This window comes from Balaenoptera ricei, chromosome 2, assembly GCF_028023285.1.
Source record: "Balaenoptera ricei isolate mBalRic1 chromosome 2, mBalRic1.hap2, whole genome shotgun sequence".
NCBI lineage: Eukaryota > Metazoa > Chordata > Mammalia > Artiodactyla > Balaenopteridae > Balaenoptera > Balaenoptera ricei.
In genome coordinates this window covers 101,621,918-101,638,610 of record NC_082640.1, presented here as the reverse complement: position 1 = coordinate 101,638,610, position 16,693 = coordinate 101,621,918, and the positions used below count along the sequence as shown (strand labels likewise).

Below are 16,693 nucleotides of genomic sequence, written 5' to 3'. Positions count from 1 at the left end.
CCTCTCTTGTTGCGGAGCACAGGCTCCAGACACTCAGGCTCAGTAGTTGTGGCTCACGGGCCTAGTTGCTCCGTGGCACATGGGATCTTCCCAGACCAGGGCTCGAACCCGTGTCCCCTGCATTGGCAGGCAGATTCTCAACCACTGCGCCACCAGGGAAGCCCTCATATTTTTTTAACTGTTAAACTTTTATTCCTGGGATTAACCCAGTGTGGTCATGGTATATATTCTTTTTTCCAATACCTTGCTGGGTTTGTACAAAACCATTCTTTATAGGAGTTTTCATTGTAATGAAACTTTGACCCTGTTTTTTTTTTTTCCCCCACATCTTTACTGGAGTATAATTGCTTTACAATGTTGTGTTAGTTTCTGCTGTACAACAAAGTGAATCAGCTATATGTATACATATATCCCCATATCCGCCCCCCTTTTGAGCCTCCCTCCCACCCTCCTTATCCCACCCCTCTAGGTCATCACAAAGCACCGAGCTGATCTCCCTGGGCTATGCAGCAGCTTCCCACTAGCTATCTATTTTACATTTGGTAGTGTATATATGTCAGTGCTGCTCTCTCACTTCGTCGCAGCTTCCCCTTCCCACCCTGTGTCCTCAATTGACCCTGTTTTATTGGTTCTTTTCACAGCATCTCTGGAAGCTGATGGTGGAAGAGTCAGATTTACTGGGTCAGCTGAAGGTAATAGCTTAGCTGTTCTTTTTACTCTTAAAATGATGCTGGTGGACAATGACTTTATTCTCTATCGTCTCCTGAGAGCACTGGTTGCCTGTCCCCAGACTTCGAGTGGCTCCTTATGTCCTCATCCAAGTGGGCAAACTCCATCTAATGCTACAGGTTTATTAGAGTACAAAGCTTCGGCTGTTTACTTTCTTCTGGCATTATTGTGTTTTCATTGAATAAATGATATCAAAGACACACCAGTCATCCTGCCATTACTAAGTATGCCCCTTTAAAATGCCAAAAGCCTACGACCTTTTGTAGGTTGGGCTCAAACTGATGAAATTGGAAATTATATGCGTAATTCTCTTAGGATAGTGAAAAGCTCTGCTGGATTACTGAATTGTAAATTGAAATTCTTTCTGCAGATCATTAAAGACTTTTACCTTCTGGGACGTGGAGAACTGTTTCAGGCCTTCATTGATACAGCTCAACACATGTTAAAAACACCACCCACTGCAGTAACTGAACATGGTAATTGCCCTGGGGCCCAAGAATTACCAGCTTACTGAAGTTGTAGTGTATTTCTTAGCTGCTGCCAAACCATTTAGGCCTGGTCCACATAAGAGCAGCCTAGTGAGTTACAGAGAGTGTTTCCAAAATGGAAGGCCACTCAGGTAGGCTCACACTGTTGTTACTGGGAGCAGCTTTAGCTCGTGACCCTTCCTGGAAGGGTTGGTACAGGCCTTCAAACCACTATTTCATCTCATCAGATTATAGCCATATATTTCTTAAGAGACATATTGAGATTTTTTTTTTTTTGGCTACGCCATGTGGCATGTGGGATCTTAGTTCCCCAATCAGGAATCAAACCCGTGCCCCCTGCATTAGGAACGTGGAGTCTTAACCACTGGACTGCCAGGGAAGTCCCCATATTGGGACTTATTGCCACTTGTTGTATTAGAACTCTTTAGGCTGTCAGTGATGGAAAACTAACTAAAAGGGGAGTATATTTGCTATTGTATCTGTAACTCCAGTGGGATAGGGATACATCTGGTCCTGAGAACTGAAACTAGGGATTGCTAGGATTCTCTCTCTTACCTTATCTTGTCTGTGCCTCTTGTGTGCTCTTTGATGGCCTTCCAGTCCCATATGGCCACATGGCCACCAGCAGCTCCCAGGAACATACAGAGTCTACTGGGGGGAGTCAAACCTGGTCTCTCTGGTAGCAAGTTAAGGGATTCCAGGAAAAGGGTTTCGATTAGCCCAACTGGATCATATACCTATCCCTGTATCAAAGAGGTCAGACTAAGATACGCCTACTTCGGGGACTTACCTTGTGGTCCAGTGGTTTAAGACTCTGTGCTTCCACTGCAGGGGGCACGGGTTCGATCCCTGGTCGGGGAACTACGATCCCGCATGCCACAAGGTGCAGCCAAAAAAAAAAAAAAAAAAGGAAGATATGCCTACTTCAGTAAAGTGTTCACCTTTGACCAACGGGAAGGATCACCATTCCCATTCAAACTACTTGAGGAGAGTTACGTAAGGATCAGAGTCAAAAAAGAGGGGGGTGGGGCAGGAGGGGAGACAGGGTTGCCGTTTTTCTAGCTCTATAAAACAACAGATGTCCATTGTGCTTACATAGGACTTTCTTGGTTGCAAGAAAACCCAATTCAAATTCACTTAAGCAAAGGAAAAAAGAGAATTTATTGATTCTCAAAACTGAAAAGGTCAGAGGTAAGATGGCTCTGGGCAGTTTTGCTCCAAGGCTTACATGATGCCTTCAGGACTTGGTGTCATTCCATCTTTCACCTCTGCCTTTTCTTCTGAGACAGGCCTGCTCCGTATGGTAGCAAGATGGCCTGCAACCAAGTTCACATCCTACTGAGTCCGTGTTTATCTCGAAAAGAAAAAAGAGCTACCCTCTTTCAGAATCTGAATAGAGCCTCTGGATTGGCCTGGCTTGGGTCATGTTCATATCCCTAAACAAAATAGTGTAACAAGGTAGATCGTTCCTGGGTCACCTGCCTACCCTGAGGGTCAGGTATTGTCCACCCCACTGGAACTACATGGATTGTTCTGGACAGGGGTGATTCTCCAAGGAAAACCAGGGCGCTGTTATCAGCAAGAGGAGAAGGAATGCATGCTAGTCAGGCAAAAGCAACTACTGTTTACCATATCCTACTATTAGTGATAGGCGGGCTGCAGGAGAGGTGGAAAGCCAGAGGAGTCTGGATTTGTTACATAGCCAAGCCTTCTCTCAGCCCATGTGTTCTTTCTTGCAGATGTGAATGTGGCCTTCCAACAGTCAGCACACAAGGTGCTGCTAGATGATGACAACCTCCTCCCTCTGTTGCACTTAACAATCGAGTATCATGGAAAGGAGCATAAAGGTTTGCTGTGCTTCCCTGAGTCTTTCTGCTCCTACTGGTCATTATCTCTTCTGCTTCCATCCACTTCCACAGAAACCGTGTCTTTTTGGACCTTAGAAATTACCTAGTCCAGTGCCCTACTTTTACACAAAAGAAAAGGGAAGTCAAGAGAGGCTAAGAGATGGCCAGGCCATGGTTTTGGTTTGTTTTTGTCATGCTGCTGGAATGGTCTCTGTTTATTTATAACCACAATTCTTTAAGACTAAAAAAAGAATCTGTAAAAGACCTCCTAAGAGAACCCCTCATGGGAGTGTCCTTGTCTTCTACAAGTCCCCTTTGTATCCCCTTTATGCTTCTGACACTGCAGGTTCGAGTGAGCGCTCCTTTCATGAATGTTCCTCACCTTGTTGAAACTCTAGTTCTCTAGATGAGCGAAGTCATCTCCTCTGTTCTTAACAGATGCTACTCAGGCAAGAGAAGGGCCTTCTCGGGAAACTTCTCCCCGGGAAGCCCCCGCATCCGGCTGGGCAGCCCTAGGCCTTTCCTATAAAGTGCAGTGGCCACTACACATTCTCTTCACACCTGCTGTCCTGGAAAAGTGAGTATTTCTGAGTTTCTCACAGGTAATTATTACCCATCTTACTTCCACGGGAAGAAATTATCAGGAGTAGAATTGGTTGGGAGCAAGATAGCCAGCCAACTGGTTTTTGTTTGTTTTTTGGCCATGCCACGCAGCTTGCAGGATCTTAGTTCCCTGACCAGAGATTGAACCGGCGTCCCCTGCAGTGGAAGCACCAAGTCCTAACCACTGGACCGCCAGGGAAGTCCCCCCAGCTGGTTTTTAACAGTCTGTAAATCAGAGGCTGCAAACTCAGATGCCTTCGGGGGCCGGACAGATAACCTTAATAAGTGAAGCTGCGGTGGATGCTGGGATGAGTGGGCGGGTCAAACCCTTAAAACCATCAGAGCTTTTTTTTAAATTGCAAAATAACGAGCAATTTACAGGCTGCCAGTTTGTGGCCTCTCTTCATCCTCTCCACTCCTGTTCATAACCCTTTACTTTTGGGGGGAAGAGAAGCTTAGGGTATGAGAGACTAGACATAAACTGGAAAGATAAAGCTGGTTCAGGGAGAAGACGCAGAGCCCACAGCCCACCTAAGTAAGCTGCCTGGACTCTGTCCAAGGAGCCTCCGTAGCTCCCAGTCCACTTTCCTTCTCACTTGAGATGCTCTTAACACCCTTGAAGAAATCAAGCTCAGAAGTATTTTCCTAAACATTATATTTTGAAAATTTTCAAATATAAACAAAAGTATGGACTATCACAAACACCCATGGACGCATCATCCGTCTTCAGTAACTAGCAACATCACGCTGTTTGTTTCATCTCCTCTTTTTTTTTGGCCAGAGCCTTGTAAAGCAAATCCCAGACATGTCATTTCACTCCACCACTATGCAATTCAAAAAAGCCATCTTTGGGACTTCCCTGGTGGCGCAGTGGTTGAGAATCCACCTGCCAATGCAGGGGACATGGGTTCGAGCCCTGGTCCAGGAAGATCCCACATGCTGCAGAGCAACTAAGCCCGTGCACCACAACTACTGAGCCTGCACTCTAGAGCCCACGAGCCACAACTACTGAGCCTGAGTGCCACAACTACTGAAGCCCGTGCACCTAGAGCCCAAGCTCTGCAACAAGAGAAGCCACCACAATGAGAAGCCTGCGCACCACAACGAAGAGTAGCCCCCACTCACCACAGCTAGAGAAAGCCCACGCACAGCAACGAAGACCCAACAAGAAAGACCCAATGCAGCCAAAAATAAATATTTTTTTAAAAGGCATCTTTTTAACATAACTACAATGCCATTATCACACCCAGTAAAATTAACAATAATTCCTTATTATCTGATATCCAGTCCACATTGAAATTTCCCCCATTATCTAAAAAATGTCTTATGGTTGGGTTTGTTCAAATCAGAATACAAACAAGGTGTACTAATTTCAGTACATTGTTCCATTAGAAATAATTTTTAAAGGCAGATGGAATCAGGTTATCTTACGCAAGCCGGCCTAAGAATAGGTAAATAAGCCCAGTTCCACCAGGAATCAGCTGCTCTTCCCATGCATCTTCTCGGTACAGGGCTCAGTATCAGGCAGCTACCTAGAGCTCTGTGCAGGGAGCCCTTGATTTTTTTTTTTTAATTGAAGTATAGTTGGTTTACAATGTTGTGTTAGTTTCAGGTGTACTGCAAAGTGATTCATATAGATATATGATTCTTTTTTTTCAGATTCTTTTCCATTATAGGTTATTATATTGAATACAGTTCCCTGTGCTATACAGGAGGACCTTGTTGGTTATCTACTTTATATATAGTCATGTGTGTCTGTTAATCCCAGACTCCTAACTTATCCCCCCCCCCACCCCCACAGAGCCCTCAATTTTATCTCCTCTTCTGTGGGCTTCAGGGACAGAGAATCACAGTAACCAAAATCCTTGGTTCCCAACACACTCTTATTTGTCCATGCAGGGCCCTCCTTCATCCTTCGTTCACACACACACACACACACACACACACACACACACACACAAATGCCACAGAACCACTTTTAGAACAAAGTCTAGAACACTGACAATAATGTCCATCTACCTGTGTGGTCCTTCCCAGCCCTGCCCCCTTGCCTCCCCCAACCCTAAGTGACCACTATCCTAAATTCCATGTTTTCTATCCTTTTTTTTTTAATTTTAATTTTAAAAATTTATTTATTTTTGTTTGTTTTATATGCATTTTATTTTTGGCTGCACTGGGTCTTCATTGCTGCGCATGGGCTTTCTAGTTGCGGTGAGCAGGGGCTGCTCTTCGTTGTGGTGCACAGGCTTCTCATTGCAGTGGCTTCTCTTGTTGCAGAGCACGGGCTCTAGGCGCACAGGCTTCAGTAGTTGTGGCACACGGGCTCAGTAGTTGTGGCTTGTGGGCTCTAGAGCGCAGGCTCAGTAGCTGTGGCGCACGGGCTTAGTTGCTCCACAGCATGTGGGATCTTCCTGGACCAGGGCTCGAACCCGTGTCCCCTGCGTTGGCAGGCGGATTCTTAACCACTGCGCCACCAGGGAAGTCCCTTCTGTCCTTTTTACACACAGTTTTATGACATCTATATACATTCCCCCAAAGTATATATATTTTTTCTATTTAGTTGTTTTAAGCATTACAAAAAAAGGTATCAGGCTATATGTAATCTTTTTAAATTTCCCTTTTTTATTCAAAATCATATTGCTAGGAGTCATTTTATGTTGTACAGCTGAAGTTCATTCATTTTAATGGCTGTGCAGTATTCCATCATATAAATAAACCAGTTTATCTGTTCACATCTCTAGCCACACTTATATCCTTCCTGCCTTTTGTGGAGAAATGGGTGGCACAGAGTCCTAGGGTTTGTCACGTGGGTGGGGCTTGAGGGGGGTGAAGTTTTTATCTTGAATAGTCTGGTGTTTCTGTCTAGGTACAATGTTGTTTTCAAGTACTTGCTGAGTGTGCGCCGGGTACAAGCTGAGCTGCAGCACTGCTGGGCCCTACAGATGCAGCGCAAGCACCTCAAGTCCAACCAGACCGACGCAGTCAAGTGGCGCCTAAGAAATCACATGGCCTTCTTGGTGGATAATCTTCAGTACTACCTCCAGGTCTGTGTCGAGGGATGAGTAGAAGGAAGGGGTGTGATAAAGAGTCCAGGAGGTTGGCAGGAGTCATTGAAGAGGAATCCTGCATTTGGTGAAAAACTGGAGTTTGAGAAGATTCATGGATTGTATCACTAGGCATGTTTCTTGGGAGGCATTTTCGAGGGTAGTGGAAATAAGTGGATGAAGGAGAACGAGGAGTTGAAGTCCTTATCAGCAATGCAGTATTTAATTATTGTTGACCCTTATTTTATAGTTTGCCGTAACTTCTGGAATCCCATAGGACTGAACCAAGTCAGTCGGCGGAGGGGATGTGGCGTGAGGGGGATGGGGCTGTGGGGGGTGAGATCTGCCAAGACATTGGAGGCCGTCAGGAAGTAGGCAGATGACTTCCTACAAGGCGAGGCAACATAAAGGGGTCTTCGTTCAGCTTTAAAGGGGCTTGGATAGGAGGAAGGTGAGTGGGGGCAAAGAGTTTCTGTTTCATCCTCTCAGGCATCTGATGTTCTTGAGTACTTAGACTATGCAAGGTACTAAAATTATTTGTGCAACTGTCTACCAGGTTGACGTGCTGGAATCTCAGTTCTCACAGCTGCTTCATCAAATCAATTCTACCCGAGACTTTGAAAGCATCCGATTGGCTCATGACCACTTCCTGAGCAATTTGCTGGCCCAGTCCTTTATCTTGTTGAAACCTGTAAGTAGGGCTGGTTGGTTTCCTCAGACTGCTTCTAGCCTGACTGTTCCCTTAGGCACTTGCCAGGATATGGAACTATCATTAAGCAACTTTTCAATCTCTGTCTTTAAACATTTTTAACAACTTATAAAGCAAAACTAAGAGGGAATACTAAAACGGAACTTAAATGTCTTTGAATTTCTGAAATACTATATCATAGGATGTGGTGAGCAGCTACAGATGAAAGAATATATGCTTAACCCTCAGAAGGAAGGATTTAAAGAAATTTTTAAAAACCTTTCTGACACCACAGAAAGACTAATGAAAAGCATGTAGAATTTACTTTCTTAGAAATCTTGTGGATCAGGATCGACCAGTTTGTAAGTTGTTTTCACAGACAACTAGAGCAGTGTCTCCCTCTGTGTGTGTGTGTGTACATATGTATGTACGTATGTTGTGTATCTCCCTCAGGGAAGTTATTCTCAGCCTTGGACCCACGTGGGAATCATCTGGGAGCTTTAAAAGAATCTAGGACCCAGGGCACTTAAATTAGAACCCAGGCACCAATCTTTGAAAGCTCACAAGCTGATTCCAGTTCAAGGATGAAAAAGCAGGAAGATGAAAATGACCCCTTGTAGTTTCTAATAGAACAGTTATGCTTTATCTTTGACGGGAGCTACTTGTTATTCCTCAGTTGTGCCACACTCTTTTGTTCTGGTATTTGGGGCTGTTATTTTTAAGGGAGAGTGAGTTCTGTAGACGCCACTCCAAAGGGTTCTGTGAATTGAAAACAACCAAGAACCACTGTCACAGGTAGACTGTCCTTGTACGGTATGAGTGCATCCGTGGGGAAAACAGAATATCAGAGCAGGTGATCGTCATTAAATATTTATTGAGTGCTTACTGTATGCAAGGCACTGGGGATACAAAGAGGTATAAGTCATGGCTCTGCCCTTAAGGAGCTCACAATCTAGTTGGAGAAACAGGACTTACATACATCACAGATCAGTAACAACACAGACGGCCTGAACAAACGCCAAGTAAACAGTACAGGTAAATATAGAAGAGAGGGAAGCAAGGGGTCGCTAAAGGCTGTGGTGGGGAAGGGAGCGTGCCATTGGGAGTAGGACTCAAGCTGGTATTAAGGAGAGTATCCCAGGCACAGGGAACAACACTGAAAGCAAAGCTCAAGGTGGGAGCACACTCGGTGGGTCCCAGAGACAACGACTAGTTTAATGTGGCTCGAGTGGAGGTTTCGTGCAGGGTGACTAAGAATGACAGTGTCTTTGCCTGGAAGGGAAGAGTGTTTTACACGTTGCATTTTGAGGGGCTGGCAGGACTTGCATTGTCTCTCCTGAGGTCAGATGTAGAGAATGGGAATAGGTTGGCTCTTATTTTCCCAAATCTTTAATTTCACAGGTGTATCTTCCTTTTTCTCCTAATGTCAACTGTGTTTCCTGGCTAGGTGTTTCACTGCCTGAATGAAATCTTAGATCTCTGCCACAGCTTTTGCTCGCTGGTCAGTCAGAACCTGGGCCCACTGGATGAACGTGGGGCCGCCCAGCTGAGCATCCTGGTGAAGGTAAGTCAGCCTGGCCACTGGAAGTAAGCAGCCCTGTCCAAAGGACAGGGGTGGTTTTGTAGATGGGAAATCGTGATCTTTTCCTCTGAGTCAGTTAAAACATTTCCCCAATACATACACACAGAAATAATAAGATACAAAGATAAAAAATGCTGGTATCGGTCTTTAAAGCAGATAATTATGTGCTGCCTGAGCGTTCAAATATAATTCAGCCCTGAATAGTTTATTCAGCCCACCAAATATGCACTGGCTTTGTTCTTACTTTCTAACATCCAACCTCCTTACTTCCTTGAACTAACCCTCTATTTCACTGAGATTATAATTATCTGCCTGTAACGAAAACACAGGCTCTCCCCAACCCCAGTACACAACAGAATATATTAATTTGAAGCTGGCTGCTAAATTCCTACTGAGTATGAGAGTACTTTCATAGGAAGTCATGCATTCTGTGGACTCGGTATGAAGAAGTCATTTTAGGAGCTAACAGAAATGGGAATGGGGAAGGCCAGCTGGTACTGTAGAATTTTCAGCAAGACTTTTCCAGGGAATCTCCCCTGCCCCCTCACTCCACATGGATAGCTGGTAAGTCTAAGAGGAATGACAGCTTGAGTCCTTCTCTCTGCAGGGTTTTAGCCGCCAGTCTTCACTCCTATTCAAGATTCTCTCCAGTGTTCGCAATCATCAGATCAACTCGGATTTGGCTCAACTACTGTTACGACTAGATTATAACAAATATTACACCCAGGCTGGTGGCACTCTGGGCAGGTAGGAACAGCCGCCTTTGGGGCACTCAGTGGACTGTGTGTGTGGAGATTTGTAATGAGTTGTAGAATTCCAGAGCTGGAAGGAGACTTTAGCCATCATCTAGTCCAAATACCCTCCTTTTATAAACAAGGAAAGTAAGGCTCAGCAGAGAAAGGGCTGTGTCTGATCATCAGTGAAGATTATTTTGCAGTCAAAGTCATCATCAGAGTAAAGCACCAACACTCCTGGCGCTGAGGCAGGGCGTCAGTCCCTAGCGTGACGCGAACCGGCCGTGCAGCCTTAGCGTACCCCACCCCAGCCTCCCTGCCCCCCAGCTTTTGCCTCTGAAAGGAAGGGACTGCTCCTTCTCACTCCAAACTTTTTAAAAATCTAGTAGTGAGACTCAGTGGTAGATGTCTTCTCTCAGAAGTCTGTCCCATTCAAAAAAGCAATTTATTATTCTGCTTTTTCTCTCTGAAATGTCAAGCAGATTTCTCCTAAGTGATTTTATTAGCAAGAAGAGTTTTAAGATGAGATTGTCTAGATCACAGGTTGCCCTGATTCATATTTCTTTGAAGAAAATCTTGGGAAAGCATGATATTTTGATGCAACTCTTTTTTTTCTTTTGCAGTTTCGGGATGTGAGAATTTCTGGTCCACAAACTAAGTCAGTCAATCCCCTGCGTTGTAACAGAAGATTCAAAACAAACGTCCCATTCTCTGGCCAGACACTGTATGTATGTCTGCAGCTACTGGAAAAGCTCTACCTTTTCTCCTAGAAGCAGTTATTGAACATCCATGGATACAAATCCTCCCCCCTCCTTCCCATGTGGAAGGGGCACCTGCCCCACCTTAGGGGAGTTCTTAACTCATCCACCAAGGAGGACTTGTGGCGTCAGCCCTCCCTCTGCTGACCATGCAGGATCTGTTACATTGAGAACATTCGTCGGATATGTTCATTTACTGAGCACTTATGTGCCTAGGTACTGTTCAAACTGGGAGAGACACAGCAGTAAGCTATACAGATCAGAACGTTAAATGGCTCATGTGAAAAAGGAATTACATTTATTAATAAGTCAAATTCTGGATGTTACCACTGAGCAAGAAAGGCACCAGGTAAGACAGGCTTCCCCACACCCCATAGACCTCCTTTCCTCTTTCAGAAATTAAAACTGAGCGTCTCCTATCCTTAAGGATCTTTAAAACTGTGAATCTGAAGAATTTTACCAGTAACTTCCAATTATTTCAGATTGGTAAGAGGGTAATAATTCTGGCTATTGACAATGTATTCAAAGTATTTTTTAACAAAGAAAAAAGGTCCTAAAGAAAAAAAGTTGTTAGATTTCGAATACTGAAAGATGCAGGTCTAATTATCCCATCTTAGAAGGACCACAGGAGTAATCTGGCCCAACCATCACTGATAACCATCAATCTCATATCAGTGTGAACCAAAATACTCATTGAATTACCCCCTCCAAACTGAAAAAGAATGCAGCATTCTGGCCTCGTGTGTAGCCACTCAATCTGGTCCTCATCTCTACATCTTCCACCACATACTATACACCCTTATTCCCTGTAATTGCCAGCTAAAGATGACCCCTTCCACTGCTTCCTCTGGAGCAGAGGTTAGCAAACTATGGCCAGCCACCTGTTTTTGTAAATAAAGTTTTATTGGGACACAGTCACACTCATTTGCTTACCTATTGTCTACAGTTGCTTTCATGCTGTCGTAGCAAAGATGAGTAGTTGTGGCACACCAAATGGCCCACAAAGCCTAAAATATTTACTATTTGGCAGAAAAAAAAGATATTTAAGCCCACTTCAGAGAATGAGAGGACATCAACAGGGATGATGCCAGGAGTACAGAAGGAACAGCTTCCAGCAACTGTGACAGTAACAGTAATAAAATTTTGGACCTCTGGCTAGAGCTTCTAACAAACATTTCCAAGTGTTATCACTGTTTCTCATGTTTATCCTTGCAGCAAGTCGTCCAGTTTATAATCACCACCCTTTCACAACAATTGGTCCTTTTCCCTTTTGGCTCTGAGAGTACAGTACCCACAGGTCAGCTGTTAGTGAGCTCAACTCTAAAGAGAGATTTTTTTTTTTCATTGCCAGAAAACTAAAAGAGCTGTGCCCAATCCCACTCAACTTCTGCCACAACTATAAATTTGGGCCTATTGTAACATCAGGTTTTTGAAAGTGCTGAATTTTAGACAGCCCAGGTTAATCTTTTGACAATGATACCACAGAAAACTTTAAAAAAATTCACTCCTTGTTATTTTCCTTGGCTAGCTGTCCTTCTACAATGAACAAGCCCATTGAAAACTGCAGAGAAGGTACTATGTTTGTCTTGCTATTTGTTGAGATGATTAAGCTCAAAGAAATGGATGAAGAAATCCCAGTTACTACAACCAGAGATTCAACATTTATTTTATCATAAAAGTCCAGCAAATAAAAGTATATACAAGATCCATGCAAGGAATCCGGTTACACACAAGACACATTTAAAACCTGGTTAAAACACAGTCTCCACAACACCAGGGAATAAAACCGGTTAAGACCGAGTATCCTTAGTGAGAAACATAATCGTGTTTATATTTTGGATGCTGCTTGAATCCAATTCTCTGCCCAACAATGAGGCACTGGATCACCCACTCTTGTGACACCACAGGCAGCTGCAATGCTTCAGCACACTTCAGCACCGAGGCTGGGCACGAGGGGTCCGTCACCACCACATCAAATACCCCTAAAGCAATATCTGCAGGAAGCAGGGGAAGGTGAGTGAGGAAAGGAGACTCAATTTAGCCCTCCAGTAAAAAGACAGATGAGCCTTCTCACCAGTATATCCCGCTCTGCCCAAACTAAAGCCCTTCATGTCAAACACAGTGGCACTGATCACAACCAAAAGTGAAAAGTCACAATCACTATATGCTGGCCTTGAGTTTAGCAGGTATACCGGTGGACACCAGGAGAAGCATAAACAGCCCGGTGCGTCACTCATGTTGGCTCACCTCTTGAAGGTGGTACTCTTCTTCTCTTAGAAACACGGGTAAGGTCACCCTATCAGAACTGAGACTTAGACCACAAGGCCTAAGTGCCACGGGTCATGGACATCCTTGGAGCAATAACAACACACACACACTTTCCAGGTACCTTTGTTATGGGCACTTGAATGGTGCTGCTTCACAGAGGCTGCCCCCCCAGTCATGAGGATCTCAGACCAGAGCTCCAGGAAGTTCTGCTGTTGGTCTGATACCAAGAGTACCTTCAGATTCTGGAAAGGGTTTTCACGGGGTTGCCTACGAAGGAGTCAGAGAAACAGCACGACAGATAATAGCCAATGACAGCCTTTCTGCAAAGGGACGCAGGTACAGCTGACTGCTTTCAATAGCCCTGCATTAGGGTATCACCCCCACCCCCCACCCCCGCTTCCCTCTTTCTCTGAATGATGTGTCTTTTCTGGGATCCTGACCTTCTCATCTACCCCTTCTGATTTCCATGTTTTTCCTGAGGCCAAGTATAAGCCAAATCATGCTCCTGAGCCTGTATTTTTAAACATGTTGCTTAAAACAAGCTGAGAATATTGAATCTACATGAAAATCTCACACGTTTTCAAAAGGTCCCTAACCAATATACTCTAGGATAACAAACTAGATGAACTGCTAAAATAATCTCAAACCCACTCAAATTCTGTAATTTATCCTATGATCATTCTAGTTTCTAGAAATATTTACTCTCCTAGATTCTACCCCCCTGGAAGCTTGCTGTCTTCCTGTCTGCCGTTCTAGATGGGCTCTCAGCTACTCACCAATCCAGAATTCTTTGCTCCTCGAGGCTGTACCCAGCTGGCAGCAGATAATTGCGGTAATTCTGGAGCTGGTTGGCATGGCAACTATCATGGACCCAGACATGAGACACACAAGGGATCCCACTGGCAAGGCACAGGAAGTACTTCCGGGTTCGACAATGCTGATCCGCAATTAAGAGACACTGGTAGGCTGTATTACACTGGAAGAAAAGGAACGGCACCCACGGGTCTAGTGACTTCTGGGGAAAGCCCCTGAATAGCAGCCTTAATGAGTCATAGAGAACAGATCTGAACACTTCCATATACTATCCAAAATGTGACTGAGTCTGTCCTTCTGCCCAAGGCCTCTTCTCTCACTAAAAAGCCCAAGTAGCTTCCCTAGATAATCTCCCTGCCTCACCTGCAGCTTTCTAGGGGCCTAAATCCTCAAGGGACAACCAAACCCCAAGTATTTAGCCAACACTGTAATAGGGATTGCTATTAAACACCAATTTTAATCTGCTTTTCTCCCAGCAACAGAACCACAGCTATTAAGTAACCCAAGGTTCTAACTTCTCTTCCTTGTACACAGTAAAAATTCTGTTTCATGCAACAATGTTTTGGCAGTTTCCCAGTTCCTGAAATCTCTAGCGACTGTATCCATTGTCCCCGGCCCCTATCAGCCGCCTTCTCGGTACAGCAAGTGGACTCTTCTCATCACTGCCCCTTTGGGAATCTACACAAAGAAACTCCTCACCTGGGCTTCATTGAAGTCTTCGAGAATATAGCCAGCTCCTGCTCGAAGCTGGGATTCTGTGTATTGCTTGTTGAAAGGAGGAATTTCTAAAAATTCTATTAAAGAGACATAACCACGATAATAGTTACTACCAGCTGGTTTTTTATTTGCTACTTTATGCCTGCTTCTTACTGCCCCCTTTTCTACTCCCCAGCTGTCTCCACAGCATTGTACCCCAAAGACACAGGTGAAGGGCTTCCCCATGGGTCAGAAAGAGATCTGTCTTGAGGCCTATAAAATGCTGCCAAAAGAAGGGAAAGAGCAGGAGGGGTGGAGGAAGATGAGAAATGGAGGCAGGTCCTACATCTGAAAACATCAAAGGTTTCTACACTAAGAATGAGTCATGGGACTGTGCACAGGGATGGACCAGCACCCACTTCCCACAGTGCTGTACTCCAACTTGAGTAACCCTTACCATCAGGAAGTTCCTCCTTATGTCTACCCTAAATCTCTCCTTCTGCAAACTAAGCCTATTTCCTCTAATTCTGCCTTCTGTGGAGATGAAGAATGACTGATTAGCACTTTTTATAATAAAGCCTTCAAATTTGCCCTTCATCAGCATTTTACCCCCTTATACACTAAATCTTTGATAAACCAAAATGCTCAAAGAAAATAGGGTTTCTAAAATTCAACTAATTAAAGTGAACGTTAGCCAGAAAATCCTGATTCAACCTTTTATTGAAAACTATCTACCTTTGATGGTGTTGAAGTACCTCAGGACGCTGAACATCAATGACTGCTCTATAGTCTTGAGGGTGAAGTAGAAGTTATGAGAGATGAGGCTGAAGCTGTAATGACCCTAGGCAATTAGAAATTGCTTCTTTTGACCAATATCTAATTTGAGCTTGTTTTCTCATCAGCTGCTCCTCTCATATATAAATAACACATTAAAAAAAAGAGAGATTTTATTTAATTAGGAAGTTGGAGAAATTAAGCTCTAATGAACTTATCACCAATAAAAAACCCAACCAAATGTATAAAAGTGCAGTGCCAGGACCACTCCCTTCCCCCTCATACCGGTAGTAAAACCTGCTGGAGCAGACCCCCAGAGGAGACGGCCCAGCGCCCTGCTCTCTGGTGCCCTCCCTGCTGCTGGAGCTGCTCAGGCAGTGCTGATGCCCCAAACTCAGGCCTCTGTTTAGGTGTGACTGGCCAGCCTCTTCACGTTCATTGCTCTTTTCTTGACTCAGCATCCTCCACATTCTTCTCAAAATGATAGCTCAAACTGGAAACTCTAAATGGTTATAAGAAACTCAGAATACAGCAAGACTATTTCTCAGTTTTGCCATGGCATCCTCGGCCCATATCAATATATCATGCCACAATTTTCAGTACCAGCACTCTACCGCTGAGTCACTGCCAAGGCCCCACACAGCTCTTTATTTGTCTCAAGACTTCTATTTTATGTCTAACTTAATCCAGGACCGTTTCTAGTCCCAACCTGTTTAGATTTTAATCCCCATCTATATTTCCTGCATTTGTGTAATCAAATATTACCCTGTCTAGGCAGTCCCTTTCTCTAATTTTTCTCAGTTAGTTTGGATTGAATTTTCTTTACTTTTGACTTCATGAGTGGCCCTGCCAACCAGAGGCTAAAATGAACAGGTTTTTAATTCCATCATCTAAATCAGGGATGAAGGTACTAAAACCTAACTCTGGAGTCCATCCCTGTGGCTGATGGGTCCCTGATGGTGTGCCACCTAACAAGACTAGGTGCCATATTCTTAACTTGTTACTAAATATGTCTCACAAGATTGATTCAAATATTTTACTGAGCTCCTGATATAAATAAAAGAGATTCCCATTTATCTGCAAGATATACCACATAGTTTCTTAAAAACTGTAATTCTGTGGAGGACCGTTCTAATACAAACGTCTCGGGCTTCTTGAGATAGAGGAACCTTTAAACATTCTCAAATACCAAAAATATCAAAGGATTTTGGTACTGCTGGGGCAATGTCTAAGGATGAAGGAGCAACATAAAGCAGACATATTCACCATAACCATACGTTCCATAAGAAACATGGAGATCCCTCTAAAAAACTGTCCAAATTCCTCCTCATTTAGACAAAACCTACCTCCCCTCACTCATGGTTACAAGAATGGGACTAAAAACATTTGATATATCTGCAAAGGGGAATGGAGGGGATTCTCAGGTTTATTAAATCTCACACAGGCTCACAGATTTTTAAGGAATTTGACAGTCTGCATTTCATACCAAAGCCAGCTTTCTTAGACATGCTGTACGGATCAACAAATAAAACATCTATAGAGCTGCTTTGTGAAGTCCTGGTCTAGGAAAGGGCTAGGAGTGTGTTGAAGAATAAAGACTAGAGTCCATCAATATTGTGAAAGCAAAACCAGACCATGAACACTGTTTTGATACCATGACACACCTCTT

At 44.0% G+C, this 16,693-nt stretch overlaps 2 protein-coding genes across 11 annotated transcripts in view; one reads left to right on the top strand and one right to left on the bottom strand.

Annotated features, from left to right (window-relative positions):
* The window catches only part of TUBGCP4 (tubulin gamma complex component 4), a 47,808-nt gene extending 33,434 nt beyond the window's left edge, over nt 1-14,374 (top strand). For 2 of the 5 annotated variants that reach the window (XM_059913471.1, XM_059913473.1), the window contains exons 10-18: nt 642-692; nt 1,100-1,205; nt 2,957-3,064; nt 3,503-3,641; nt 6,534-6,711; nt 7,268-7,402; nt 8,847-8,963; nt 9,589-9,728; nt 10,339-11,393. In XM_059913471.1, the coding sequence (XP_059769454.1) occupies nt 642-692; nt 1,100-1,205; nt 2,957-3,064; nt 3,503-3,641; nt 6,534-6,711; nt 7,268-7,402; nt 8,847-8,963; nt 9,589-9,728; nt 10,339-10,351 (987 nt within the window). In that variant the 3' untranslated portion in view covers nt 10,352-11,393. Of the gene's footprint in view, nt 1-641; nt 693-1,099; nt 1,206-2,956; nt 3,065-3,502; nt 3,642-6,533; nt 6,712-7,267; nt 7,403-8,846; nt 8,964-9,588; nt 9,729-10,338; nt 11,394-12,001; nt 13,078-14,123 lie in introns of those variants that run through there. The other 3 variants (XR_009500847.1, XR_009500848.1, XM_059913472.1) reach the window with 3 other exon arrangements.
* TP53BP1 (tumor protein p53 binding protein 1) overlaps nt 8,254-16,693 on the bottom strand; it is a 74,568-nt gene continuing 66,128 nt past the window's right edge. For all 6 annotated transcript variants that reach the window (XM_059913454.1, XM_059913455.1, XM_059913456.1 and 3 more), the window contains 4 exons: nt 14,254-14,348; nt 13,518-13,717; nt 12,863-13,008; nt 8,254-12,467 (listed from right to left, as the gene is read on the bottom strand). In XM_059913454.1, coding sequence (XP_059769437.1) covers nt 12,280-12,467; nt 12,863-13,008; nt 13,518-13,717; nt 14,254-14,348 — 629 coding nt within the window. In that variant the 3' untranslated portion in view covers nt 8,254-12,279. The remainder of the gene's footprint in view (nt 12,468-12,862; nt 13,009-13,517; nt 13,718-14,253; nt 14,349-16,693) is intronic.